This window comes from Ceratotherium simum, chromosome 25 (genome assembly GCF_057802395.1).
Source record: "Ceratotherium simum simum isolate JZ-2026a chromosome 25, ASM5780239v1, whole genome shotgun sequence".
Lineage (NCBI taxonomy): Eukaryota > Metazoa > Chordata > Mammalia > Perissodactyla > Rhinocerotidae > Ceratotherium > Ceratotherium simum.
The window spans coordinates 3,766,915-3,794,772 of NC_141924.1; the positions used below are offsets into that span (position 1 = coordinate 3,766,915).

The 27,858-nt window shown below is 45.9% G+C and overlaps 1 protein-coding gene across 2 annotated transcripts in view; it reads right to left on the reverse strand.

The window, feature by feature from the left end:
* Positions 1-27,858, reverse strand: part of TBC1D22A (TBC1 domain family member 22A) — a 348,432-nt gene that overhangs the window by 244,256 nt on the left and 76,318 nt on the right. For both annotated transcript variants that reach the window (XM_087448729.1, XM_004437993.3), the window contains exon 5: positions 10,797-10,867. In XM_087448729.1, the coding sequence (XP_087304855.1) occupies positions 10,797-10,867 (71 nt within the window). The remainder of the gene's footprint in view (positions 1-10,796; positions 10,868-27,858) is intronic.

The window sequence follows — 27,858 nt, forward strand, 5'->3', positions numbered from 1 at the left end:
TTAGTCTGTGGCTTGCCTTTTTATGTTTCAAACAACATAAGTTTTAAATTTTCATGAAGCCCAATTTACAAAGTTTTCCATTTATATTTAGTGGTTCTTGCATCCTATCTAAGAAAGATTTTCCCCTTGTTTTTTTCCTAGATGTTCTCAAGCTTTACCTAGCCACCTCCTTTTCATCCCTGAGTGTCTCTTCAACGGTCACTTCTTCAGGAAGACTGACCTGACTCCCGAGGCGGGTCTGGGCACTCAGAGCTCCAGCAGCACCCGGCATGGGGCTCCCCAGAGCCAGCCCCTCCCTGTGCCAGCCACATGGTAGGCACCCAAACTTTTACTGAGTGAATTCACGTACAGTCATGCGCCACATAATGTTTCAGTCAATGATGGACCTCACATATGACAGCGGTTCCGCAGGATTAATTCCATACAGCCCAGGTGTGTAGTAGGCTGCACCATCTAGGTTTGTGTACGTATACTCTATGATGTTCACACAACAACGAAATCGCCTAAAGATGCCTTTCTCAGACCATGTCCCCATGATTAAGTGACACGTGACTGTATGAAATGAAAGAACAAATATACCCCACCCAATGTTTCTGCCTTTTGCAGTGCTTCCACATCTGCAGTAGACATCACTGTGTTTACTGCTAAACATCTATGCATCCTGTATTCAAACAGAGCCCTGAAGATCCTCTGGGAACCACATCTCCCTATTCTCAGCCCATGTACCACCCGAAGGTGGGTAATCCTCTTCCTTCAGGACAGGTCTTGACGGGCTAAGCTAAATAGCTACACCATCCCACTGGCCACAGTGACTGATGGGCTCAGAGGGGACCCAATGCAGGAGCAAAAGCCAGGCCCAGGAATTTCTTTGCTGCTGCTTGTGAACTGAAGAGAATGTGCACAGTCTGGAGCTGTGGCAGCCACCTCAAGACCATGAAGAGAAACTGTGAGCTGCAGGTCCACTCTGAAGAGCTGACTTAAAGGAGAGCTGAGCTCAGAGCTGCCATGCCTTGATGATGAAGTCAGCCTGAATCCAGCCACATCTTTTCAGCTGTGTGAGCACACACATTCCCTTTATTTCCTTAAGGTATTTCTATTAGCATCTATTCTGTGTAGTAAATTACACACTCACACATTCATTTTAACACATTTGGATCAATCCATTTAAGCTTTTTAATAAACATGTATTGAAATATAATGTGCATGTATGTATGTATGAGCCCAAAAAGTGTGTGTGAATTATCACAAACTGAATACGTCTCAGGGCCCCTGGGAACCTCCCAATAAGTGTCCCTCACCCCCTCCTCAGAGGTAACTCCCTGACTTCTAACATTGGGATAAATTTTGCCTATTTCTGAACTTTACATAAATGGAATCATTTTTTCTCCCTGGCTGCTTGCTTAAACTCAACAATACCTTTGAAAAATTGATTCATTTTGAAACGTAACAGTAGTTAATTTTCACCATTGCATAATATTTCCATGTACAAAATCCATTCTACCATTAACAGACATTTGGGTTGTTACCAGTTTTTGCCTGTTATAGCACACGATATGCATTTTAAGTATACACCTGGGAGTAGAACTACCAGGATATGAATACCTTTGACAGATTTTACTAAAGAATTTTCCCGAGTGATTACACTTCCATCGGAAGTGTACCAAAGTGCCTACTTTCCACATCCTTGCCAACACTTGGTCTTGTCGAACTTTTCATTATAGCCATTCTGATGGGTCTGCAGTGGTCACCTATTAGAATGCAGTTTTCATCACATTTTCCAGAAGATGCTTTCATATGTCCCCACCCGTGCAGTGCATGCAAAGTGTAGTCCTCTTCTTCTATTAGGTCACCTGCCTTTTTCTTACTGATTCTTATATAATCCACAGGTGAGCCCTGTTTTAAATATCTTCTCCTCCCCATCGTGGCTTGCCTTTTCTCCCCACGAATGATGTATTTTGATGAACAGAAGTTCCTAACTTCGACATAGCTCAATTTATTAATCTTTTATGCTTAGTCCTTTTCATGTCCTTGTTAAGAAAATTTCCTTTATCCAACATTCCGTGCTTACATATCTCACTTTAAAATTGTGACCATGGGGCAGGCCCCGTGGCCTAGCGGTTAAGTTCAGCGTGCTCCACTTCAGTGGCCCAAGTTTGGTTCCCAGGCGCAGACCTACACCAGTCAATGGCATCCATGCTGTGGTGGCTACCCACATACAAAATAGAGGAAGACTGACACGATGTTAGCTCAGAGCGAATTTTCCTCAAGCCAAAAACAAGAGGAAGATTGGCAACAGACGTTAGCTCAGGGCAAATCTTCCTCAGCAAAATCGTGACCATATTCCCATTATCATTATGTATCGTTCCTCTACAGGGGTCAGCAAACTACAGCCTACTGCCCATTTTTGTAAATAAAATTTTGTTCGAGCACAGCCACGCCTGTTTGTTATGTACTGTGCACACTGGCAAACTACAGTGGCAGGGCTGAGCAGTTGTGAAAGAGACCATGTAACCCACTGAAATACAAGCTAAATATATGCTACCCAGCCCTTTACAGAAAAAGTGTGCTAACCCTGCTCAAAACACTGATCCCGAAGGCTAGAGAGCTCTCCATCATGTCTTTATATTTATATGTATTTACAGTTAGCCTTTCCTCTATTCCTGAACATTCTGACTATTTACAATTATCAGTATTCTAAAATACGTGGCAGTGAGCAATGTCTGATTTTTCCTGAGGTAAATGTCCTACAAGGGAATTGTCAGCTCAAAGGGATATGGGATATATTTAAGGTTCTTGATGCCTTGTTTCCAAGTGATCCTGCCAAGAGGTGCAGCAATTTACACCCCAGCAGCCTTGTCACAGGTGTCACCCGCCCTCCACCCTCACCAACAGCGAGGAGCGGCCCCTGGGAAGAACACCTGCACCAACATCCATTCCATTAATGACAACTGGTGGGAAAGGGCACATTCGCCAGAGCAGTCCAGCTGACAAATACACACACAAGGCAGACCGTCAGAGTCCCCATTACGGAGGAAAGGCGTGGCTGCACTTCCCCCTTGCCTCTATTTTCTGGCCAAATGACAGAATGCTAATATTCCAAAGAGCTGACCACTTCACATAACTACAACAGCGACAAAAATAATAGCCAGCCCCCAAGTGTACAGTGAAGTGCCAGGCATGCCTCTAAGAGCCTTCCACATGCTAGTCCACTAACCACCCACCTGAGCATCTCCATAATTAGTCCTCTGCAGCCAGCGCCATCTGGAATACACCGATGGAGCACCCAACACAGAGCCCTCCTCCTGTTGGGTACCCAGCCCTGTCCCTGCTGGGGGAAGAGGAGGTGCAAAGTTCCATCAGGGGCTGCTCAGCCCCAAATGAAAGGTACTTCTTCCTCAAGTCAGAGACGGCTTCAGAGACCATCCGTCTCAGAACCGTGGATATTGACCATACCTGTTTTGATCTTATTGCTATTTCAAGTCTCTATCATCTCTTGGAGAATAATAATTACTTAAGTTTACTTCTTTTTCTTTGTCCTAAAATTGCCACAGCCAACAGGTTAAGTAAGAGAAGGGACAGCTCCTCACCAGGCACTGAGCTACACACAGTACTGGCTTTAATCCCAGCAAGTGTACAAGGCCGACACTGTCCCTATGTAGAGAAGAGGAAACAGGCTCAGGAATCTAGTGACCGTGCCCAGAGTCAGAGGGACCTGATGCAGAGTGAAGCCAAAGCCCAGCCCGTGTGACTCCAAAGCTCCTTATCTGAGACCCCACCATTTTCAGGGGCATCTGGCTCAACTCACAGAAACTCGGGAACAAGTCCCCCCCCGCGGGATCACCCTCACATGCACACACGCGCGCACACACAACATTCACTGACTAAGCTCCAAGCATATCTCGGACCCTCGGCTCGGCACTGGGATGCAGAGATGCTGAGCACAGCCAGCTGCTGGTGGACACAGACCGTGCCCTCTTTCCCCGCCCCGACCGTCCTTCCTCCGCACAACTGCCAGAGACCCTGTGGAAACACAAGATCAGACCACCTCCACACCACCACCCCCAGAAAACCTCCAACGGCTTCTATTCATGCTCCTGCCCAGGCCTTCCAGGCCCTGCTTGGCCTGGCCCTTCCTACCTCTCGGACCAGGAACCAGATGTTCCCCTCACTCATGGTCCACCAGCTCCTCTGGCTTCTGAGTTCAGGGCCTCTCTCTGAACTTACCGCCCCCTCTGCCTGGGACTCACTCGTCCAGATCAGAGGTCGGCAACTACCACCCACAAGCGGAATCCAGCCCACAGCCCGCTTTTGTAAACAGTTTTATGGGAACACTGCTGTGTACGTTCGTGTACATAGATCCTCTATGGCTGCTTTCTACAAGGGGAGAGCTGAGCAGCTGCGACAGACTGTAGGAGCCACAAAGCCCAAAACATTTACCACTTGGCCCTTAACGCAGCAAGTTTGCCAGCCCCTGCTCTCGACCTCTGTAGCACTGGCTTCAACTCGCTTTCAGGTCTGTGCTCAAGGGCACAAGGTGCTGAGGGAGCCTTTCCATGACAGCGCCCTCGTTAGTGCCGACCCTTCCTCTGCAGCAGCAGGACCCGAATGACACTACGTCTTGTCGCTGCTGCTCACCCTCTTCATAGTCAGAGTCCAGCTCCGCTCGGGCGGGGCTGTCTGGTCTGCACTGCACCCCGATGGCAGACACCGCGCTGGGATCAACAAATCCCTCTTCAAAGAAAGAACGACCTGGAACGCACTTCCCCCAGACACCTGCATGGCTACTTCCCCCACTTCAAGTCCTTGCTCTAATGTCACCTTCTCCATGAGGCCACCGTGACCAGCGTCTTAAAACAGCAACTTCACCCCCTCGCCCTCAGAATCCCTCCCACCTTGCTCCAGCTTTTCCTGCAGCACTTGTCACCGTCTAAGATACCATGAAATGTGCTAAGGTCACCGCCTGTCTCCTGCCCTGACGGCAAGCTCCATCAGAGAAGGAATTCCACCACTCTGTTCACAGATACCTCCAGGCTCAAGATGCTGCTTGGGACATGAAAGATACTCAATACACACTTGTCAAATAAAGGAACGAGGTCAACGTGATGTGCAGTGATACCGTCCTAGCCTCCAGGGGGCACAGCCCTGGGGCTCCCGGGAAGAAGCTCTCTGAGCTAACTTGTGAAAACTCACTGCTAGTCAGCACACTGTTCTGGGCTAGGTTGGGTTTGGTTTGGATGGTGGAGAAGATGGAGGTGGAGACAGAGAGACAGAGCACACCCTGAGAAAGGCTCTACAATCGCACGGAGTACGCAGGGCACACGTCCAGGTCGGCCCTGGGCAGGGCCCCAAAGAGCCTGGCAGATGAGGGGCGTGGAGACAAGTGGAGCGGCCTGCAATCCAGGGCAGTGGCCCCTGAGGGGTCTCAGCCAGGAACAGGGTGGAGAGGCTCACCCCGATCACATGCAGTGACAACAAAGGATCTTTGGTGAACAAGTACTCGGAAATTCTCCTATTCCCTGAGTTTTAATTTAACTTACCAAAACAGAAATTCTAAGAGGCAAGTATGTCATAATGGGAACAGAGGCAATAAACCCCCTCAACATACTCCTGACGCTCCCATTCCTAAAGGAAAATACACATGTGCAAGTTGAGGCCTTTAGATAATTAAGCAAGACTAGAAATTATGCAAATGAAATATATTCAAGTATGCAATGAATTTTAAATGACAGAACTACAGAAAACTTAATTGCTGTATTAGCATGCTATAAAAACACTAATCATAAATGTAAAACAATGCATGCATATACTTATATCGAAATTGTCCCGGTGACACAAACATCAAATCGCTCCCTCCCACTGGGTTCACGTGCAAAACTACCTCAATACATTGAAAGAAGCAAAGATGATACTGGAGTTTCACTTATCATTTTTAACCATTCTACTAACATAAACGTTAAATGTTTAATTAGTTTTTGTTCAGTGTTTCTGAAATAGTTATTAAAAAAAGAGCCAAAAATACGATTTTCTACAGTGCTAATTTTTAAAAAGTTACTGCCACGCCTGCATGGAATTTAAAGATTTTTATTTATTCAGTTTTTTCCCCCCAAAGCCCCAGTAGACAGCCGTATGTCATAGGTTCACATCCTTCTAGTTGCTGTACGTGGGACTCGGCCTCACGTTGGACGGAGAAGTGGTGCCTCGGGGCGCTCCCGGGATCCGAACCCGGGCCGCCAGCATCAGAGCGCGCACACTTAACCGCTAAGCCACGGAGCCGGCCCTGCATGGAATTTAAATGTTAAATGGCATTAATAGTGGTTTAAGGATACGTTCTAGACTAGAGCAGACGTGAGTTCTCCATAAATGACAAGAGACACACTTCTCATCTTTCTTCGTTAAAGTAGCATTTCCTACTCATCAGTTAAGAAGAGTGCTCTTTACAAGCCCCCGGGACCATGTTAATGACAATCATGAACATATGGCAGGGCGGGGGGTCATTAGTTTGCCAGGTCTTAACACAGATTCACATTCAAGTACAGCTTTGGTTATCTGTCTTTTCAAACTGGACAAATGATAAGTTCTCCTCAATCCTGAGTTCAACTCTGAAGTTCTTCATCCTGGAAGCTGAGTGGGCTGGAACAAACCACCCCACCCCACCCACTTAGCTGAGCCTCTGGGACAACACACTCTCGGTAAGTCAAGCCCAACCCGCTCTCCCACCCAGACACCTCGGCCCAGGTGTGCTGCCTTCAGTGGGTCCTGTTTCCCAGCTGGCTCATGTATGCCCTGCCCCGTCCCACGTGGAGTGAGTGTCCTAGAGCAGCAATCCCCAACACTGGGCACACCTGAGAACCCTAAGAAACCCAGGAATCAATAGTTGCCAAGCCCCCTAGGTGACACTAATGTGTACCCAGAATGGAAATCAATAGGTCAAGAGGGCGGCTGAAGCTGCCACGTCCTTGCCGCCCCCTCTCCCCGCCCAGCCTGAGGCAGGTGTTCAGCAGACCACATGGTTCCCAGCAGGCTGCAGTTCACCCCAAGACCCCAAACTGCTGTGTGAGCTCAGACATCAGGATCTGCAAAAGCTCCCCAGGAGAGTGGAATGTGAAGCTGGGCTGAAACTCTCAGATTCAGAGAATGACCTCAAGGCAGCCCTGAATGGGGAGACCCCTTCTCTGCACACCCACGACCCTAAAGTGCCTGCTGGGGTCTCTCTCCTACATTCTCCAAGACATCTTGTGACCCCAGCCCTTGCAAGGGGTCTGGCTGAGGGCAGACAAGTGAAAAACACTTCTGAATCAGGGATGAGTGGTTGGCATCCTTCGCCATGCTCCCCAAAATCTTCAATTGCAGAAAACGTTCTTAGGCTGACCGTGCCTGGGAGTAACCAGAGGACAAGGAGAGAGGCTCATAAGTGAGCTCCTGGGTCAGTGATTAGAGGACAAGAGATGACGGCCCCCACAACTCTGACCTCCTTCCACCTGTCCACGCCCATGTCTGACTAGCACCCCACAACTGATGGGCTCCCTTCCCCTGGATGCCCAGAGCCCACCCTCACCCGCCAAGGCATACACCACCGTGCAGAAAGGCTGTGCACAGGCTTGTCTCCCCGGGCAGACTGGGAGCCAGTGTAGGCTGGGGTGACATCACCGCTCGCCAGCACAGGCCCGGGGCGTGGCGAAGGCATAAGGAGCCCTGAATGTCTGCCCTGAATGATGAGCGAGTACAGCTCCAAAGATCCAATGCTGGCTTCCTACTCCAGCTGCCTGGGTTCCTCCTGCCCACACGCACAGCCTGTGACCCCTCCTCCCCTTCCCCTTTTCCCTGCCCGGCTCTAATCCCCTTCCAAGAGGCACTCGGGCACAGCCTCCTCTCACACCCAGCACCATGCTTCCTCCTCGGAGCGGACACTGGTCAAGAACAACTCTGGACCCGAGGGACCTGCTCACACACTCTGCACTCAGACCACTGCTTCCACGGGACTCACACAGGCACGTGGTCTGGCACACAGCAAGCACTCAAAACATGCTTGCAAAACAAACGAAAAAGCAAAGGAAGAGACCCAAGGTGAGCAGGGCACTGGGGCTCAGACTCCCAAGAGAACGGGCTCCTTCCCATGCAGTAAGACCCAGGTCTGTCCCAGGGGAAGACAGAGAAAGGCAGGGTCTCTATCTCTTCTCTGCAGGCCCATGAGGGACTGGGACTTGGTCGTTTTCCCTTCCCTACTATTTCCCAGCACCAAATACAGTGCCTGAGACACAGAAAGTGCTCAATTAATACTGATCTAATGAATGGATAAACCAACCAAAGGAGCTTTCAAGAGGCTCCTGGCTTTACTCTTCCCTAAATAGCCTCATCACTCCCCCACTCGTATCCTTCAGGATCAGCTCGAGCAATGCACCCGCGGCCCTGAGCACTTGGCCTTCCCCTGGTCCCCAGCTACCCTGGCTTCCCAACTCCATCATCCAAGTGGTCAACCTGCCAGTTCCTGGGGAGCCAGCTCACCTCAGCCTTGGGTCCTGCTCATCCTACCCCCACTTCATCCCCCAGGTCATACGACCGCTCCATCTCCCTCACCCAGGGAACACCGACACACCCTTCAAGATGCCACAGAAGCATCCCACCTTCACCAAGAAGCCTTGCCTGACATCTGCGTGAGTCTGCACTGCCCTGGAACTACCCCTCCCTTTCTTGGTGTCCCCCCTTTGGAAGGACAGGCTTTTGCTCACTGACCCCGACACTTTTCTTTTTGATCATCCGTCAACCCAAGCCCAAGAGAGGGCCAGAACTGTCACATTCATCTCTGTCCCTCTCTCCCTCCTTCCCCACTCCCATCCCTGCAGACCTGGGAGTGGGCCTCCTCCCCAGGAGGCCCGACCTCGACCTCGGCACTCACATTGCTGCGCTCCTCTCGCCCTTGGCTCCCGCCTGTGTCCTGGACAGCCCACGAGTGTGTGGTCCCCAGACTGCACTGCACCCCTGACCAAATCCTCCTAATGGTGGGACTGGTGTCTAATTCATCTCTGTCTCCAGGTAAAGGCCCCTGGAATCAGTGACGGTTAAATGAACAACGTGCCTGGGAAGGCATGCCCAGCATTCCTGGGTACAGACTCTGCCCATTGCCACCCTCCTCCCATTCAAACCACCAAAGGGAGCCTCTGTCGCCTCCCCTTCTGCTCCTGTCCACTGAGTCCCCAGATCCCCCACGTTCTGAGTCAACCCCTGCGCAGCACATAGAGGCTATCTAAACTAGGACCACAGAGACTGAGAACTAAAGGGAAAAGAACAGGACAAAACAATTCACATCAGACTTTCCACCCAGACGCAGTACACCCTTAATAAACACAAAATCCAATAAAGGGTCTTAAAGGTATTTTCATCAAAACTTCCTACAATTCGATCTGAAAAGCTTGTAACCTATCTTAGAGGACATTTAGAAAACTGGATACAAACACTTAAAATAAAAAAACAAACAAAAATATAAGCAATTGCAGCAGGTCTAATTTTATTTTATTTTATTTTATTTTTTTTTAAACATTTTATTTATTTTATTTTTCCCCCCAAAGCCCCAGTGGATAGTTGTATGTCGTAGCTGCACATCCTTCTAGTTGCTGTATGTGGGACTCGGCCTCAGGATGAACGGAGAAGTGGTGCCTCGATGCGCACCCGGGATCCGAACCCGGGCCACCAGCATCGCAGCGCGCGCACTTAACCACCAAGCCACAGGGCCGGCCCATCAGGTCTAATTTTAATTGCAAGAGAATATTTTTTTTTTTTAAAGATTTTATTTATTTATTTTTCCCCCCAAAGCCCCAGCAGATAGTTGTATGTCATAGCTGCACAACCTTCTAGTTGCTATATGTGGGACGTGGCCTCAGCATGGCTGGAGAAGCGGTGCGTCGGTGCGCGCCCGGGATCCGAACCCGGGCCGCCAGCAGCGGAGCGCGCGCACTTAACCGCTGAGCCACGGGGCCGGCCCGCAAGAGAATATTTAATCAATAAATATTCACTGTTCAGAGCTGCATCTGCATTTAGGATTACGAGGTGCTGAGCTGCAAATTTATTAAGATTCATTAGCAGGAAAGAGTCTTTTAAATACTGAAAGTCAGACCCAATTTAGAGTAAACACTTAGAGTTCCCTATTGACTCAGCTCCAAAAATAATAAAAAAAGGAAAAGAGAAGAAAGCTGTCTATAAACTATCCTGAGACTCTGAGCAGGGCCACGCCCACTTCCAACACTGAGCCCCACCCACCTAAGCACACGAAGGTTCTGCTGATCAGCACCATCCACCACCCCCTCCAGGAGGGCTCCAAGACGGGCAGTGTAGCACGAGGGGTGAGGACGCCGGAACCCCACTCTCCATCACAGGAACACAAACTGCTTCTGACATCAACTGTTTTTCCCCAGCATCATTACTAATATTTAAAAAAACAACACCTTAGTCAAACACATTTCCCTGCCATTGATCCCTCAGAGTTGAAATAATCTTCTCTGCTGGAACCTTTCTATATCACAAGTTTGAAAATATTACAAAGATTTTAAAAAATAAAATCAGAGAAAAAGAACACAGCTGTCATAAATTATTACTTATCCTCATTTTCTGCCAGCCTTGTCAAACCAAGCTTGAAATTAAGCAAAGGATGGAAAATGTCATCTTAGCCCAGGCAAAGGTCCCTCACCGCAACAAAGACGGAGCATGTGTCTGGGCTCGGCTCATGGGCCACACCTGGCCCAGGTAACAGGAGCGTGCCTCACAAGAGGACCACAGCGCCGAGGAGCAGGGCCGGAGAGACTTACTGAGAGTAGCTTCCATGTAATTGGACGAACCGGCTTAGGGATCCCAGACCAGCTCAACTTCCGTAATTCCTCTGTTGGCAAAAAAGAGACAAGGAAAAACAGGGTTTACAATCAGTGAGCAAACTCCCCCCAGTGCTTTAACATCTTCCACCAGTGTTATTAGGGGCAGTGAGCCCCATAAATGAAAACAGAATGAACCTAAATGGTAAAAATTTCAGATATTGATTGTTTTCAACATACGAGAAAAGTTACCACTCTATTCAAACAAAGCTAAATGTCACCTGTTTACATTTAAATCTTAGAGAGCCCATGTTTGCTAAATGCATCCCAAGTGCCCCTAGCTCCACCCTGGGCCAGGTGAGGTTCAGAGGACACCAGCTTCCTTCCACCCCTCCTTCCCTCCCTCCCACTTCCTTTTCTCTCTGTCTCTCTCTCCCTTCCCCCAACTCTCTCTCTCCTGAATGCCTTTTCCCCAGCTTAACATCTTAATAAGTTTTTCTTTCTTTCCTCCTGTCTCCCTCTCACCATTTACTGTTTAAGAACACCTACATGAGGAAGTTTTATCAGGACTGGTTTTGAAAGAAATTATTTCATGGAGATAAGCTTGTGTTTATGCAGCACTGATTAAGGATGCAGCCATGATATACACACCAAGGACAATAACGTCTTCCAGGTAGACTAATACAAGCTTCTGAGGGCAGGAGAGGGCACAGAGGGGGACGGAGGGGTCAGGATAAGAGCCCCTGAATTCCGTCTGACCTTCTGTGTCTCCTTAAGTGTCTCAGCCACATGCCCTGAATGGCTGTAGCACACATTTCAATTTGTAGGTGTATCAACACTCAGTCAATCCCACTGAAGCTGAGGTAATTCTTTCTTCCCTTTAAGTTAGGTATCCACCATTAGGTTCTTCTCCTAACAGCTCAGAGCTAATGATTAATAATAGGAATAAAAGAAACAATTAAAGAGAAGACTTTGGTAACATAATCAACAAAATACAAAGTCCTGACTTCTAATCTTTTTCCAATTACTAAAGTCTAAGTAAAATAAGTACAGAATAATTGGGCAATAGTACCCATAATAATGTACATTTTACAGCAATCTCAGAAAATATCAAATCTTCCCCAGTTCCCTGAGGATGTTATGAAAAGCAGGAACCTAATATCTGCACACCAATAATGTAATGTTTACCAATCATATTCCCGGTGCCTCTCCTACTGCAGGAGGCTGGTTTTCTGATTACGGTTTATGAGAAAGCCAAGAGAAATCTCAGTTGTTAATGCTCTCTGAACCTGTCTCCTCAAGGAAGAAACTCACAAAAATGGTATCCTGAATATACAGTATGAGACAAAGTTCTGACTTTTTGTAAACTTTAATGTTTAAAAGGAGCTTTCATATATAATATCTTATTTGATCCTCAAACCAGCTTGTTTTGGGCTGTGATCCTACTGGGTAAATGAGGAAAAGTCTCAGAAAGGTTAGGTGACTTGACAACGGTGGCACAGGAACTAAGTGACCTTCATATCCCAGGGTCTTTCCACTCTATTAACTTCCGTTATTAAAAAGGCTTTTTGTAACACAGACAGATCTCACTTGTGAATACAGACAAAAAGGTCCAAAATAAAATCTTAACAGATCGAAACACACCCAGATATTCAAAGAATAGTGCACACAAGTAGGATTTACTCCAGGAATGAAAGCATGGTTCCAAATCACGAAATCTTGTAACTTTATTAAGATGGGTTGATGGGAAAACCCACAGGACCATTCTGATGGATGTCAGGTGTCGACTTTCACCCAGGGCCATTTGCCCCTTTCACCTTTGTAGCAGAATTCCAGCTGTGCACACCGCCCCCCAGCAGCTCTGGGAGTAAGGGGAGTCAGCCCAGGGGAAGCTGAACCCACTCATCCCCCTTCAAAGGTGGGCCTGATTGATCAGTACAGAGCTGAGCCACACCCTCATCATGACTGACTTGGCAAGGGGCCTGGGACCCTATCTGAGCCACTGAGAAGAGAGAGCAGATTAGCTGGGGGCTTCTGAGAGAGCTCCTCCTCGCTCTTGGGAAATTTTTTGGAGGCAGCCCTCTCTTGCTTCCTCTGAAGGTTGCTCGGGTCAGATGTGAGGCTGGGGACTGCCACAGCCATCTAGCACTCGGCCAGCCCGAGGATGAAGCCAACAAAGAGTGGCCGGCAGAACCTGGAGACAGGAGGAACCAGGGTTCTGAGTTCAGCAAGACAGCCAGATACAAGAACACTCAAAAATCAATAGCTTTTCTCTGCCGACAAAAAAACTAAATAAAAAATGTTATGGGGGGCTGGCCCAGTGGCACAGCAGTTAAGTTCACGTGTTCCGCTTCAGCGGCCCGGGGTTCACCGGTTCGGATCCTGGGCGTGGAACTACTCACCTACTCATCAAGCCATGCTGAGGTGGCGTCCCATATAGAAGAGCTACAACTCCACAACTATGATAAACAACTATGTACTGGGGCTTTGGGGAGAAAAAAAGAGAAAAGAGGGAGATTGGCAACAGATGTTAGCACAGGGCCAATCTTCCTCAAAAAAAGGGGGAAAAAAGCAAACAGCTCAATTCACAAATGTGTTTAAAAAATATATTATAGGCATAAGTTTCACGAGAAATGAAAATAGCACATGAAGAAAACTATAAGGTTTTACATAAAGACATAAAAAAACAGAGAAGAACACCAAGCTCACTGACCTGAACAGGAATTTAAGGAGCACCTCCTCTCCCGGACACTAGGCTGGCGGGAGGGGACTACAAAGAGGACAACAGCACACATAGCCCCTGCTCAGAGGACTCACTTTCCACTCCAAGGACACACAAATGTAAAATCACAACTGGACCAAGCGCTCAGAAGAGCCGGTACAGAGTGCAGTGAGGCTGTAAACGGGGATTCCACCTAGTGAGGAGGTTTCCTTGAGGAAACGACAAGTGAGCTAAGACCTACAGGGGAGGAGAAATCAACTGAGTGAAGAGGGAGGCCAGAGGGGAGTATCCTAAGCCCACAGTGTGGAGAACAGATCAGAGGGGCCAGTGGTCACAAGCAGACCACTCAATGGGCTACTTACAAAGCCCAGTGTAGAGGTGATGGTGGCTAAGATGGCAACAGTAAAGGAAAAGCAATAACCAAAGAGATATTTAGGAGATAAAAGCAAGAAGACTGAAATGACATATTCCTAGATCTAAGACTCAAAATTATAATGCTGTCAATTATCACTTTAAAAAATCTTTAAGTTCAATGCAAAGCCAATCAAAATTCCAATGGGATACACTGCATGTGTTCTGAAACTCCAAAGTTCATCCAGAAAAGCAAAGGCATAAGAATAGCCAATAAAATTTCCAAAAAGAATAATGCAAAGGGACTTGCATTAACAGATAGGAAATACGCGATAGAGCTACAGGAATGAAGACAACAGGGTTCCAAGAGCAAGACTAAGGCAAAGAGATCCATGTCACAGAATGAATGGTTCAAATAAACCTGTATTGAGTTATGATAAATACAGCATGTCAAATCAGGGGGCTAGTCAACCAATGGTGTCTGTACAATATGGCATCTATTTTTAGAAAAGGAAATTAGGCCATGTATATTACTATACAAACATATTTCCAGATGATTAAAGATCCCAAGATCTAAATGGTGTATGTGAGTGTGTGCATGAGAGAGAGAAAAAAGGAAAGGTCAAAATACTACAAGAAAGCATGGGAGAATATTTTGCTATCTTCAGGTGGGAGAAGGGCCTTCCTAAGCCAAGACACAAATCTCAGAAACTATAAATAAGAAGATTCACAGACTATAAAGAAGTTTGAAGCAACTGAACAGTGAAAGACACTATAATGTTAAAACAACAAATGACAAACTTGAAAAGTACATGCAACATATAATATAAAAAGGTTAACATCACTAATATATAAAGAGCACATACAAAAGAGTGAATAATTGACAGGAAAATGGAAAATTCACAGAAGAGGAAATAGAAATGGCTAATAAACATACAAAAAGAGACACATAACCTCAAAGGTGATCAAAGAACTAAAAATTAAAATAAGAAATTTGTCACAAATCAGTAAGATAAAATTTTAAATGAATAATACCCAATATTGATGAGACTCTGAGTAAATAGCCATTCTCTTACAGTTTGGTAAGAGTTATTTGGTGTAACTTTTTTGTTGGTCAAATTTTAAAGGTACCTAAGATTTGAGCAGCAACTTCACTTGCAGAACCCTATTCTATGGGGATATCTGCCAAGGTATGCAAGGATAATGCACAGTGATGTTCATTTGAGTATTGTCATGTTAACAAAAAATTAGAAACAATCAAAATATCCATTAATAGAGAGATGATTAAAAACACTGTTCTATCCATACATTGTACTACAATACTGCCATGGAAAAAAAATGGATACCTTTTCGGGTGGATATGGAATAAATTTATCTAAATTATGAAGTGAAAAGGAACAATACAAAGCAGAGTGTAGATGCACTGAGTATTTCTGAGAGCATACACAACGATGTGGAAACACAGCCAGACTCGGCAGAGGGGTTCAGAGAATGGGCTCAAGGATGGTGGAAGACTCACTTTTCACTGTGTACCCTACTGTGTTTCTACAAAGCTACAAAGTTCCTGTGGCATCTCCACCTTTACCTCCAGCTTTTCCAAATCCACCCCACCTTCCAGCCCCACTCAAGGTCTGCCAGCTCTATGAAGTCTTCCTGACAACTCCAGCTCTCACTCACCTCCTCTTCTCCGAGTGCCAGTAACACTTGGAGCCAACCCAGCTAATAGCCCACCCTCAGGGCAGTGTCAGAAGCATCAGTCTCATCTCCTAGAAGTAGTTTAGAAGATTCCATGATTCTGCCTCTTGTCTGTCCTAATGCAGCGCCTTGCAATTGCTGGCCGGGAAGTGCTGGGGAAAAGAAAGTCCAATTCTTCCCTCCACCCCTTCAGAGGTGGATTTTTTTTTGGGGGGGGGTCATATTTTTTAATTGAAGTATAATTTATAACAATAAAAAATGACTACAGCCCCCCAAATAAGATGTAGAACATTTCTATCTCCCTTTTCTTGTAATTCTTTGCCCCCACTCCAAGCTAACCACTTTCTGATACCTACCACCATAGATCTCTGCCTGTTATCAAAATTCATATCAATAATACATACAGGATGTATTCATTTGTACTTCTTTTGCTGATATGCCTGTCAGAGTCATACACGTTGCATGTACCAGTAGTTCATTCTTTATAAGCAGAAACAGTATTCTATTCTATGAATATACCACAATTTGTCTATATATTCACCGGTGTGTAGACATCTGGGTTATTTACAAGCTTTCACTACTATGAAAAAGCTGCTATGAACATTCTTGTGGCTATGTGTTTTGTGGTGTATGTTTTCATTTATATCAGGCAAACATGAAGGAGTGGAATTGCTGGGTCATAGGACAGATACATGTTTAGCTTAAACTGCCACACGGTTCTTCAAAGTGGTGGTATCATTTTACACTTCCCACTAGTAACGTATGCAAGTTTCGATTGCTCCACGTCCTGGTCAAAATTTAGTGTCATCAGTCTTTAATTTTAGCCATTCTAGTAAGTGTTAAACGGTATCTCATTATGATTTTAACTAGCAATTCTGTGATGACTAATGATGTTGAGCTCTGACAGATTTTCATGTACTTATTGGCCAGGTCTATACCTTTTATGAAGTTTATATGGAGATCTTTTACCCATCTTTTTATTGGGTTGTTCATAATTTTATTATTGATTCATGGGTCTGCTTCTCATAACTGATTTTTCTTCTGATTCTAGGTCACATTTTCCTGTTTCATTGCATGTCTGTAACTTTTTTATTGAATGCCAGATGTGCTGGTTATGAAGTTATTGCCTCTGTGATAATGGAACTGGGTCTTGTAAATATTTCTCCTTTGCCAGCTGGAACGATGTTATCCTTTTCAGTAGAGAGTGCTGGGAGGACAGTAGAGGAGAAAGTGGTTTTCTCGTATGCCTCATTCACCAGCTCCTGCAGAGTGCTGCTTCTCAGTCCTGTGGCGAGGTGGGTTCTCAGTTTTCTCCATCCCTCGCCTCCTCTGGAGCATGCTTTCTCCTGTGCTAGGTCTCTGCAGAGTGTACTTTCTCCAATGCATGGTCCTGAGCACACAGGGTTTCTCCCACGTTCAGCCACTAGATAGAGTGACTTTCCAGTTCCCATTTCCTACAGCAAGCGACAGCCAGCAACACCCCAGTCAGTGCTTGTGTGGGCTCTGGGGATTCTTTCCCTGCCTCATGGAATGTTACCCCACTTTTGAAAAAGATCAGCACTCCGCCAAGGACTTGGTAGGACCCCTCTGCAGATATCGGGGCTCCATTTCTGTGTAATTCTCTCCTCTCCAGCACTCTGCTCCACCTTTATAAGGTTTTGCTATCGGGGTTATGTTGCCTTAATAAAATGAGTTAGGAAGTGTTTTCTCCTCCTCTCTTTTCTGAAAGAGCTTTTGGAGAATTGGTATTACTTCTTCTTTAATGTTTGATGGAGTTCACTAGTAAAGCCATCTGACTCTGACACTTTCCTTATGTGAAGGTTTTTTTATACAAATTTAATTTACGTCGATATAGGGATATTAAAGTTTTCTGTTTCCTCATATCTATTTTGTTAGGTTATGTCTTTCAAGAAATATGTCCATTTCATGTAAGTTCTTGAATTTATTGCCATAAAGTTGTAAGTAATATCCCCTTATTACCTTTTTAATGTCTGTAGGATCTGTAGTGATGTTTCCTCTTTCATTTCTGATATTGGTAATTTGTGTCTTCTCTTTTTTTTCCCATTATCAAGCCTAACTAGAAGTTGTTGGGTTTTTTGGTTTTGTTTTGTTTTGTTTTAATGGTTTGAATTTTTTTTGTGTGTGAGGAAGACTGGCCTTGAGCTAACATCTGTTGCCAATCTTCCTCCTTTTTACCTTTTTTTCCCCCAAAGCACCAGTAGATAGTTGTATGTCATAGTTGTACCTCCTTCCAGTTGCTCTACGTGGGATGCCGCCTCAGCATGGCTTGACGAGCAGTGCATAGGTCCGTGCCCAGGATCCTAATCAGTGAATCCTGGGCTGCTGAAGTGGAGAGTGGAGCACATGAACTTAACCGCTACGCCACCGGGCCAGCCCCTAGAAGTTTTTATTGATCTTTTCAAAAAACTAATTTTAGATTTTTTTGATTCTTGCCTTGTTTACCCATTTTCCAGTTTATTGATTTCCACCCTTATTTTATTTCTTCTCCTCTTTTACTTGGTTTTGTTTAATTTCCGCCACTTTTCCTAGCTTCTAAAGGTGGAAGCTTTGATCACTGATTTGAAACTTTTATTCTTTTCTAATATAGGCATTTAAAGGTATAAATTTCCCTCCAAGCACTGTTTTAGTTGCATCATACAAATTTTGATATATGTTGTCATTATTATTCAGTTCAAAATATTTTCTAATTTTCCTTGTGATTTCTTTGATCCATGAGTTATTTAGAAGTATGTTGATAAATTTCCAAATATTTGAGGATTTCCTGGGTATCTTATTGTTGGATTGATTTCTAATTTATACCATTTGGTCAGATGAACTTAGTGTTATTTGAATCTTTTGATATTTACTACGACTTGTTTTGGCAGAGCATACAGTCTACTTGGTGAATGTGCCATATGTCCTTGAAAAGAATGTGCATTCTCCAGTTGGTGGATGTGGTATTCTATAAATCAATTAGATCCAGTCGGTTGGTAGTACTATTCATATCTTCCTTATCTTTAGATTTTTTAAATTTACCTATTCTACCAATTACTCAGGGAGGGGTGTTGAAATTTCTGTCTACGTGAATTTGTCTATTTGTGAATTTGTCTATTTCTCTCCTTATTTATGTCCATTTTTGCCTCATGTTTTATGAAGCTATATTATTAGGTGCACACACATCTAGAAAAGATAAATCTACTTAACGAGTTGAACATTTTATCATTATGAAACACATCTCTTTTTCTCTAGTAAAACTCTGTCATGATGTTTATTTTTCTCATATTATTATAAGCAAATCAGTTTTCTCATGATTAGTGCTTACATGGCATATCTTTTTCCACCCCTTTATTTCAGCTGCCTGAGTCTTTACGTGTAAAGCTTGTGTTTGGCTTCCCTTTCAGCTTTCCGTCCCTGTGCTTCCTGGAATCAGTCTGTAAAAACACTAGTCCTCTAAGAGAGAAAACTAAAATATAAGAAAAACTTTAATAAGCAAAAATGAGTGAGAAATAAACAGCATTTCTTTCCTCTACAACAGTGGATCTGAATTCTGAAAAATAAACTTTTGAAGTATTTTTATGAAAACAATACCAGTATCATAACTCCATGCTCATCTGCACTGTGAGGCTCTACTTCTCAATAAAATGCCCACTGGGAAATTGCCATAGCAGACCCTCCACGACCAAAGACAGCAGAGAGGTACAGAGAAACAAACACTGGATGTGGATTCAGTGGACCTGAGTTCAAGGCCCAGCACAGCCAACAAGAATCTGTGTGGCCTGGACAGTCCCCTCCATCTCTCTTGAGCTCCAGTGTCCTCCCCTGAAACAGGGAACAAATAAAAATACCCGCCTCGCTTAAGTCACAGAATTTTCACAAGGAACAAAGAGACAATTTGTGGGAAAGCATTTGTAAACTGTGACACACTACACAAATCCAAGAACACGATTCTGTTATGCTTACTGATGTAATTACTCAGCACACTCTGTGAACCCAAACCATAAAGCAATAGAGACTCATTCGTTCTAATTAGATGTAAAATATCACATTTGAGACTGAACAGAAATCTGTCACAAAATGGTGTAAGCAAAGAACTCATAATTATAAGTACCTTTTTTCTGAAAAGCCAGGAATAACAGAAAAATCAACCCATAATTTAAGCTATGTTTTTTCTAACATTCATCTCTTTTTAACTGCTTTTCATTCTGATTTTTAAAAACTTTTGTAGCAATAAAATCTGGGAGAAACACTGAACAAAAATAAGAAATGCGTGTTCATTACAATCACCACGGCTTACATGTAAATCTAATCTAAAAGCTGAGCAGTCACCAGCATCAGAAGGGTCTGCAAAACAAGCACACTCTGGTTCCTAAAAGCCACAGTACAGGAGGGTCTCATCAATCACCCCAATTTGACCAGCAATAATTGAGCACCCGCTTCGTGTAAGCTGCCTCTGGTGCCAAAGCCCCTCAAACACTGCCCCTCCTCTGAGTCCCTCATACACAGTTATTTATCCAGTCAGTGAACACTGATCAACATTACTACCACGAGGCGCTGGGCTAGCCTCGGCGGGTACAATTAGAGCCAGCTCTGACCCTCCGGGCACTCATCAGCAAGTGGGGAAGAAGAAATCTAACAGTGCGAGTGAGTGTTAAGAGATGCTACGCAAGAAAGGTACACAGGTGACATGGGACACCAGAGTAGAGGTGGTCTCTTCTCTGAAACAGGGGGAAAGCATGAAAGAGCCCCAGGGAGCTGCTGTCTGAGAGGCACCTTGAAGCCAAGTTAAAACCTGGTAGATTTATCTCTGCCCCCCACCCTAGACCTCATCAACACAACAGTAAAGGAATAATGTTATAAACAAAGACAAGGGGGCATAAAGGAGGAGACAAGAGCAGACAATAACTGTCAACAAAAATCTGAAATATGGAAAGCAGATGAGAGAGGGGGAGCCGAGCTAGCTGAGTGGCGAAGGCTAAACCTACTGTCCGCCGAGGGGCAGCCAATGGGAAGCAGCCAGTTGATGCCAAAGAACCCCCAGACAGGGCTAGGTGGGGCTGAAAGCAGGATGCCCACTTCCAAGGCGTAGGAGGCAGTTAGATCCCCAAACCAGGGCAGAAGTCACACGCCCACCCCACAGATTAACAACTAACTCTAGGATGAAAAAGAAAGTCACACACAACAGCCACTCGTGGCTGAGTCAGGAACCAGAGTTACAGTCCTTATAGCACAATGAATCCCATCTTCCCAAAAACTGTGACATCAACTGCACTGAGAGGGTGGGGAAGGAGAGGAGGGAGGGGCATGAGGAGAGGCTAACCCTCCATTTCCAGAGCAGAAGGGCAAACAATATGGCTAGACTGTAAAAATCTGCAGAATTTGCATAGTATTTGGAAATATAAAGGAAAGCACCAGAAGGGTACTTTCTTTTACCAAGAGGTAAAGTGACAGCCTCTGGGGTCCAATGCAGGGGTGACAAACGGTGGGGGCGGGGGACTACTATTTCCGGTATGTCTTACATTACTACTTCATTTTTTAAACCAGGTGCATGGATTACTTCAATAAAAACAAAAATTGGACCCAAAAACAATGAAGTAAGGTACATGCCAAGGAGCCAATGGCACTGCAGCTAGAGGAAGCCGTGACACAAAAGCACAGCAGGGTAAAACAATACAACAGCTTCCCGTACCTGTAAACAGCTGGCATGGCACACCCTACCAGGGCAGGATCTTCCTTCCTTCCAGGGCACACCCTGGGATGGGCAGGAGGGGGCGCCACTGAGAAATAAGGCTGGAAAGGGGCAGAGCCTGGGTCACCCAGAGAGGGCCAGTACCATGTGCTCACCACTTGGATTTACACTCACGGGAGCCGAGGGGCCAGCGTGGGTGGGGGAGAGCGGCATGGGGTGTTAAGCAAAGATTTCAGAGGTATTGTGACTGGATGTGGGTTTCAGTAGGAAGAAACACCAGAATTTGGACAGAACACCGCAGGGCTTGATGAGTGACTACTGAGTTGAAAGAACAGCTCAGTGACCCCTTTCAGAGAAGAGGTGCAGCGCAAACAGGAAACACAGAGCCAGTGTGAGCCCAGAGCCAGCTACCCCTAGGCCTACGCTCACCACCCAGTCACACTCCGCACCAGGATGAACTTGCTATGGCCCGGGCTTTGTGCTAGAACAGAGGTAGGAATCAATCAGGCTGGGGCCAGCTGCAGCACTCCACGAGGGACCCCAAAATGGGGATGGTTGCCCCTGGAAGCAGATCACTACCACACCATCACCCTAAGGCTTTCAAAATGGAATAACTAACTTTCTAGGGAAGGCTGCTTTTCTTCTCAGGTAAAAACAGGGAGAAATGGAAAACTTCCTAACCACCGATATGTAAGTGATTTGTATCGTTTATGTGCGGAACTCCAGTGTTCTTACCACTCTGCACGTGGAAGGCCGGGTGTTAGAGGAAAAAGCAACAGCCAGCCTGGGAAAGATGTCCGCTCCTTTCCTGAAACCTGAACAAGGTTTCACCCCCACAGACAGAGCTGGAGGGAAACTGCTTTTCCCAATCATGTGATACAGTTAAATGATCCTTCTAGAGGGTCTTTCTGCAGGAGCCTGGAGCCCAAATTGCAGCAAGGGATGGGGGCTGCACTCTCCAGGCTCCAAGGAGCTGGCTTCTCTCTGTTTGGCTGAAAGATGAAGAGATGAGAGGGACGCCCAACTGCCTGGCGGCTTTTCTGAACAGTTGTGGGATTCCAAGCTTGATGACCCTTAATTGCTAAAATTAACATAATAAAGTTTTACAAAGTACCTTCTCTAGTAGTAATTTTTTCTTTTATCTAAAGGATATTAAGAGGCAGCAGAAATGGACAAACGTTCCTCTAGGGGCACAGTACTCAACCTGGGGAGAGGGCAGTAGGAAGGGGGTGAGGGAAGGCAGCAAGAGCTCAGGGACTGAGGTCTAGATGCCGAGCTAGGAAAAGCCCTGCAGAGGAGGCTGCATAGGAACCTTGAAAGGTGGGCGAGGTCCACCAGACATGGGGAAAAGGGAGGGAAGGTCTTCTTCACAGGGGAGCATCTGAGCCAAGCCCTGCAGGCCCGATGTGGCATGAGGGGCGGGGGGGAGGGGCGCCTGTGCAGGGACACATACAGGACTGTAAGAGAAAACACGGGACATATACAGGACTGTAAGAGAAAAACCTGGAGACAGAGGCAGGGACCGACCAAATGAGCTTCCTGTTCCGGAATGACAGCAACGCTTTCATTTTGTATAAAGTGACCTAACGTGACTTATGGGGCTCTAATTCACTCCCAACCAGGAGAGGAATCACGGTGAGGGGCAGGGGGTAGATAGAGATTCCTCGGGGTTCTGAGCGGGTAGGTCTGGTGTGGAGAGCATAGTGTCTCCCCTCCCTCTCCTGACCCTAGAGCAGGAGGACCACTGGCCTCACCCCTGCGGCCCACCACAGGAGATGGTATCCGAGGATTCGACCTCGCCAGAAAAGGATTTCACAACCACACAAGAGAAGCCAGACCACCAGCTCCCACAATCCTGAGAGTTCGGGAAAAGATGGGAGAGGGTATCCCTGGGGTCTCCCACCCTCTCAGCTGCTCACAGACGTAAAAACCAGCAAGCCACTGGCAAGAAAACATGGTGAGGTCTGCTGCGTTCTAGACTCTGGCTGCACCGCTACAGTTTAAAACCCTGAAAGATAAATGTTTTAAAAAAGAATGAAAAATTAAAATGGAGATGCATTTTATTCTAGAAACTGTGCTATAACTAACTGCTAAGTCAATTCTATATGAGATAAACACATTTTTAAAAATAAGTTTATTGCCTGCTTTCAAATGCCCCTTCACCAAAAAGAGCTGCTTGGAACAGCAATGTCTCCCCTGAGGAAAGGCAGACTCACACCCACCTGCCCTCAGGACTGCACACTGAGACCCCCATTCACTGCCCCGCAAAACAGCCAAGTAACACATCTCCTGTTCACTCCTTCATTCACAGGTACTCCAGGAAGTTCACCTGGCAAAGCAGGATTCCTCCCTCACATAACTGTAGAACAAACTTCCAGGAGGCATTTTATTCATTAGAAGAAGCCAGCCATGTCAGAACCAGGATGGAACACCGTATTATGTGTATTTACATTAAAAAGGATTCTGGTAATCTCATTTTTTTCATGTCATTTGTTTTGTTTTGCTTGATTTTACTAGTTTTAATATAGTTACTTGCTTGTATCACAAGCTGAATTCTCTTTTCTCCTTTTCTTTTACTTTTTCATTTTCTTATAACTTACTTCAGTGAACATACCCAATTCATTCACAGTGGGGAAAACAAATCCTATTAAAATAGAAGTCGTTTTGTCAGCAAAGCCAGAAAAATAACTCTACCTTCCCCTACGGTAGCTGCTTCTCCTTGGCCCTCCCATCTGGAAAGTTCACAACTGCTCTCCTGCATGCTCCTCCCAAACATCAGTAGGGGAAGCACCTAGAATGGGTTAAGGCATTCCTGCAAGAACACCAATAAGATGCTGGCGCCTGACGACTTTATCACAAAGCGTCACATGGTAACCAGGCCCAGGAGGGCTATACCTGAGATACACAGGGACTGCAACACAGTTGGCAGGGGAGCTGCCACAGAAAACAGCCCAAAGCCTGCTTCCCTGCTGTCCCCTGCCTCCAGCCTGGTCCTCATGACAACCAACTAGAAAAAACAAACAGTATTAAGTGTCAAGAGTCTTAGATATCAATAATAATAACACAACCCAATTAAAAATGGGTCAAAGGATCTCAATAGATATTTCTTCAAAGAAGATATACAAACGGCCAATAAGCACATGAAAAGATGCAGAAAATCGTTAGTCATCAGGGAAATCAAAACCACAATGAAGTCCACTTCACATCCACTAGGATGGCTGTAACGAAAAATGTGAGAAAACCGGAACCCTCATACGGTGTGGTGGGAATGTAAAATGCTGCAGACCTTTGGGAAAGGCTGGCAGTTCCTCAAAATATTAAACACAGTGTTAGCATATGACCCAGAAATTCCACTCTTAGGTACAGAACCAAGAGAAATGAAAACACATGTCACACAAAAACTTGCACACAAATGCTGGTGGCAGCATTACCTACAAAAGCCAAAAAGTGGAAACAGTCCAAATGTCCACCAACTGATAAGTGAACAAAATGTGGCCTATCCATACAATGAAGTTACTCGGCCAAAAAAAAAGACTGAAAGATACAGGGTACCACATGGATGAACCTTGAAAACACTACGCTGAGTGAAAGAAGCCACTCTCAAAAGGCTACATATTGTGCGATTCCATTTATATGAAATGTCTAAAATAGGCAAATCCATAGAGACAGACAGTAGATCAGTGGTTGCCAGGGGCTGGGAGGAGGGGGACTGGGGGAACAGGGAGTGATGGCTAACGGGCACAGGGTTTCTTTCTAGCTCTAACATTTACTGAAGTGATAGTTACACAGCTCTACAAACAGACTTAAAAACCACTGAGTTGTACACTTAAATGGTGAATTGTACGGGATATGACATATCTCACTAAAGATGTTTAAAAAAGTGTTTTGGATAAAGAAATTTTTAAACGCAATTTATAGCCCCAACTGCCTTCTAAGGATGGTGGATCTGGGAAAGGGGGACTCTTTGTTGCAGAGAGTATAATGATGGACTTCTTCGGTCAGACTTTTGATCAAAACTGAGGGGGGCTGAATGGCTCTGCATAGGGAAGGAGATATCTGATTTTGGAAGGGGCCCCCACCTCCTAGATGACAGGATGATGGAAGAGTGAAGAGAGTGGGCAGAGGGAGTCCCTCGGGAAAGCTGGGAGACGGTGCCTCCTTTTCTGTGATTCCATGAGGAGGTTTGGTCCAGGGGGCTTCTCCAGAGTGATGGGTGTGGGAGGTGAGGAGCCAGAGCCAGAGTGGAGTGAGCTGCAGGAGGGACAGCAAACCGGAAAAGGTCGTGATAATCTCAGGGTCCCAACCAAACGCATAGATATGGCAAAAAGTTCTCTTAGGGGCCACTGTGTGGCTGTCCCTGTTGACATTTAGACAGCGACTGAACTTGCTGACTCCAATCCTGTTATCGACTTTGTTAAGAAATGGAGTGACTTGCTGCCAAGTCCTATTATCAGAAACATGCTGGGCCGGCTCCGTGGCTTAGCGGTTAAGTGCGCGCGCTCTGATGCTGGCGGCCCGGGTTCGGATCCCGGACAAGCCCCAAGGCGCCACTTCTCCGTCCAACGCGGGGCCGAGTCCCACGTGCAGCAACTAGAAGGATGTGAACCTATGACATACAACTGTCTACTGGGGCTTTGGGGGGAAAAATGAATAAATAAAATCTTAAAAAAAAAAAAAAAAAAAGAAACATGCTAACCCAAGAAGGGGGTGGAGCTAAATCCTTTGGCATGTATATATATTTTTTAATGCAGAAATTACAGGAGGCTGAGGGTCCGTCTTCAGTGGTTCCTACTGGAAAGCAAAGACGTGAACCCCAAGCTTCTAATTTGCTTGAAAGGATTCAGATTTTTAACATGAAATAGCAGCAGCTTTTCCTTTAATTAAATGCCACGCGACACTGGCTGTGGGATCAATGGTATTGAAGGGAAAACAGTGTAATTAGAGCTGGTGAAGTGACTCACAATGACTGGGCTCTCTTTCAAGGTGGGGTGGGGGAGCTGGTTCCAGGACATGCAGAAGAGGTGCACTTTGCTTCTCCTTACTGAAGACTTTGAAATGCCAGAGTTTTCCCTTAAACATTTTGGGTGTATTTCTTGATTTCCTGTTAGTAACGAATGGATATAACTCTAATTTAGTAGTTCTCTATGATTAGACACTTAGATCACATCTTTTTTTTAATATATAAATAATGCTGTGGTGATCATCTTTAGGCGTAAATACTTGTTTGTATATTGGATTATTTCTTTGGGACAGATTCCCAGAAACAAAAGTACTGGCTCAGAGGGTGTGAGCATTTTGAGCGAGGCTGGGATGTGAGCTGGAGGCCTGGGGAGAGCCCCATGATGGACATCTAGTCACAGAATTGCCTGCAACCCTACTTCTTGCTTGGTGAAGGCCACAGCATTTCCTGAGTTGCTACAGATGCCTGGGGCCCACAAGCACAGGGCAACGTGGGCATCATTGCACCATGGTGTCCTCCCCAGCAGGCCTGGTTTGCCTTATGTCAATCTACAGGCCCTCAGCAGTTACAGACCAAAACAGAGCAACCCCTCCACTTAAGCAGGCCTTTGCCAGGTTTTCAGTTAGTGTCCTGCAGGTTGGGGCTCACTGAGAGGGCTCTCTGAGGCTTTCTGAGGCTCTGACGGCCGACGAGCACACTCCTAGATGTCACACATGACTGAGGAATGCACTAGACAGGAAGCTGGAAACAGCCCACAGGAAGGCTGAAGACAGTCTTGTCATTGATAAGCTCAATTAATTTTAGATAAGTATGCAATGTAATTACAAAGGCAAAGAAACATAATCCCACAGTCCCCTGCATATAATTTCACATGTAAATGCACAGAAGGAAGGCTCAGATGGCAAGGAGAGACTCAGGGACAGTCAAGAACTGACCATAAGCCCCACCTGCTGGCCTTCAATTCACATGGCACAGTCAGGCCAGCTTCACCGTGCAGGAGCCTTCGTCTGGCGCCACCAGAGTGCTTTCACCCAGAACACCATCTCTCCTTGGTGTCTACCCAGCTGACCACCACTAGTCCATGAAACTGACTGCACGGATCCTGCCCTGCCCTCAGCCCACCCCACACCACTTCTACCACACCAAAGTGATCACCCTTTCCTTCCTGCCCTGGGTGCACACTTCCGTTCACGCCAGCATGAGCTGCATCTGGTTCCAGGTCTGTCTGCACCCCGACCACAGCCTCCCCAAGGACAGACTGTGTCTTACACATCCCTGTACCCCTGACTCTTTGTATTACGGCTGCACAGACAAGATGTTAAAAAGGTAACTCACAATATAAAACCTTGCATCTGCCAAGTGAGATGGGCAAGAAATAAGGGCTCTAGGAGCCGCTGCTATCGGCAGGTCACCCTTCATGCACTCAAACCCACACTCTCCATTATGTACAGGTGGGGTGACCGTACGACATACTGTTTAAAATAGACATTTTTAATTAATAGTTATGCCAGGACAACAGGGATAGACAGCACTCTGGCAGCCTGGGCCTGTGATCAACCTGAGTACGAGCGCTGCCTGAGGTACTGTGGGTAGCACACAGATGAGAAGGCAATCTTGGGGCCCTGAGATCAAAGAAAATGGAGAGGAA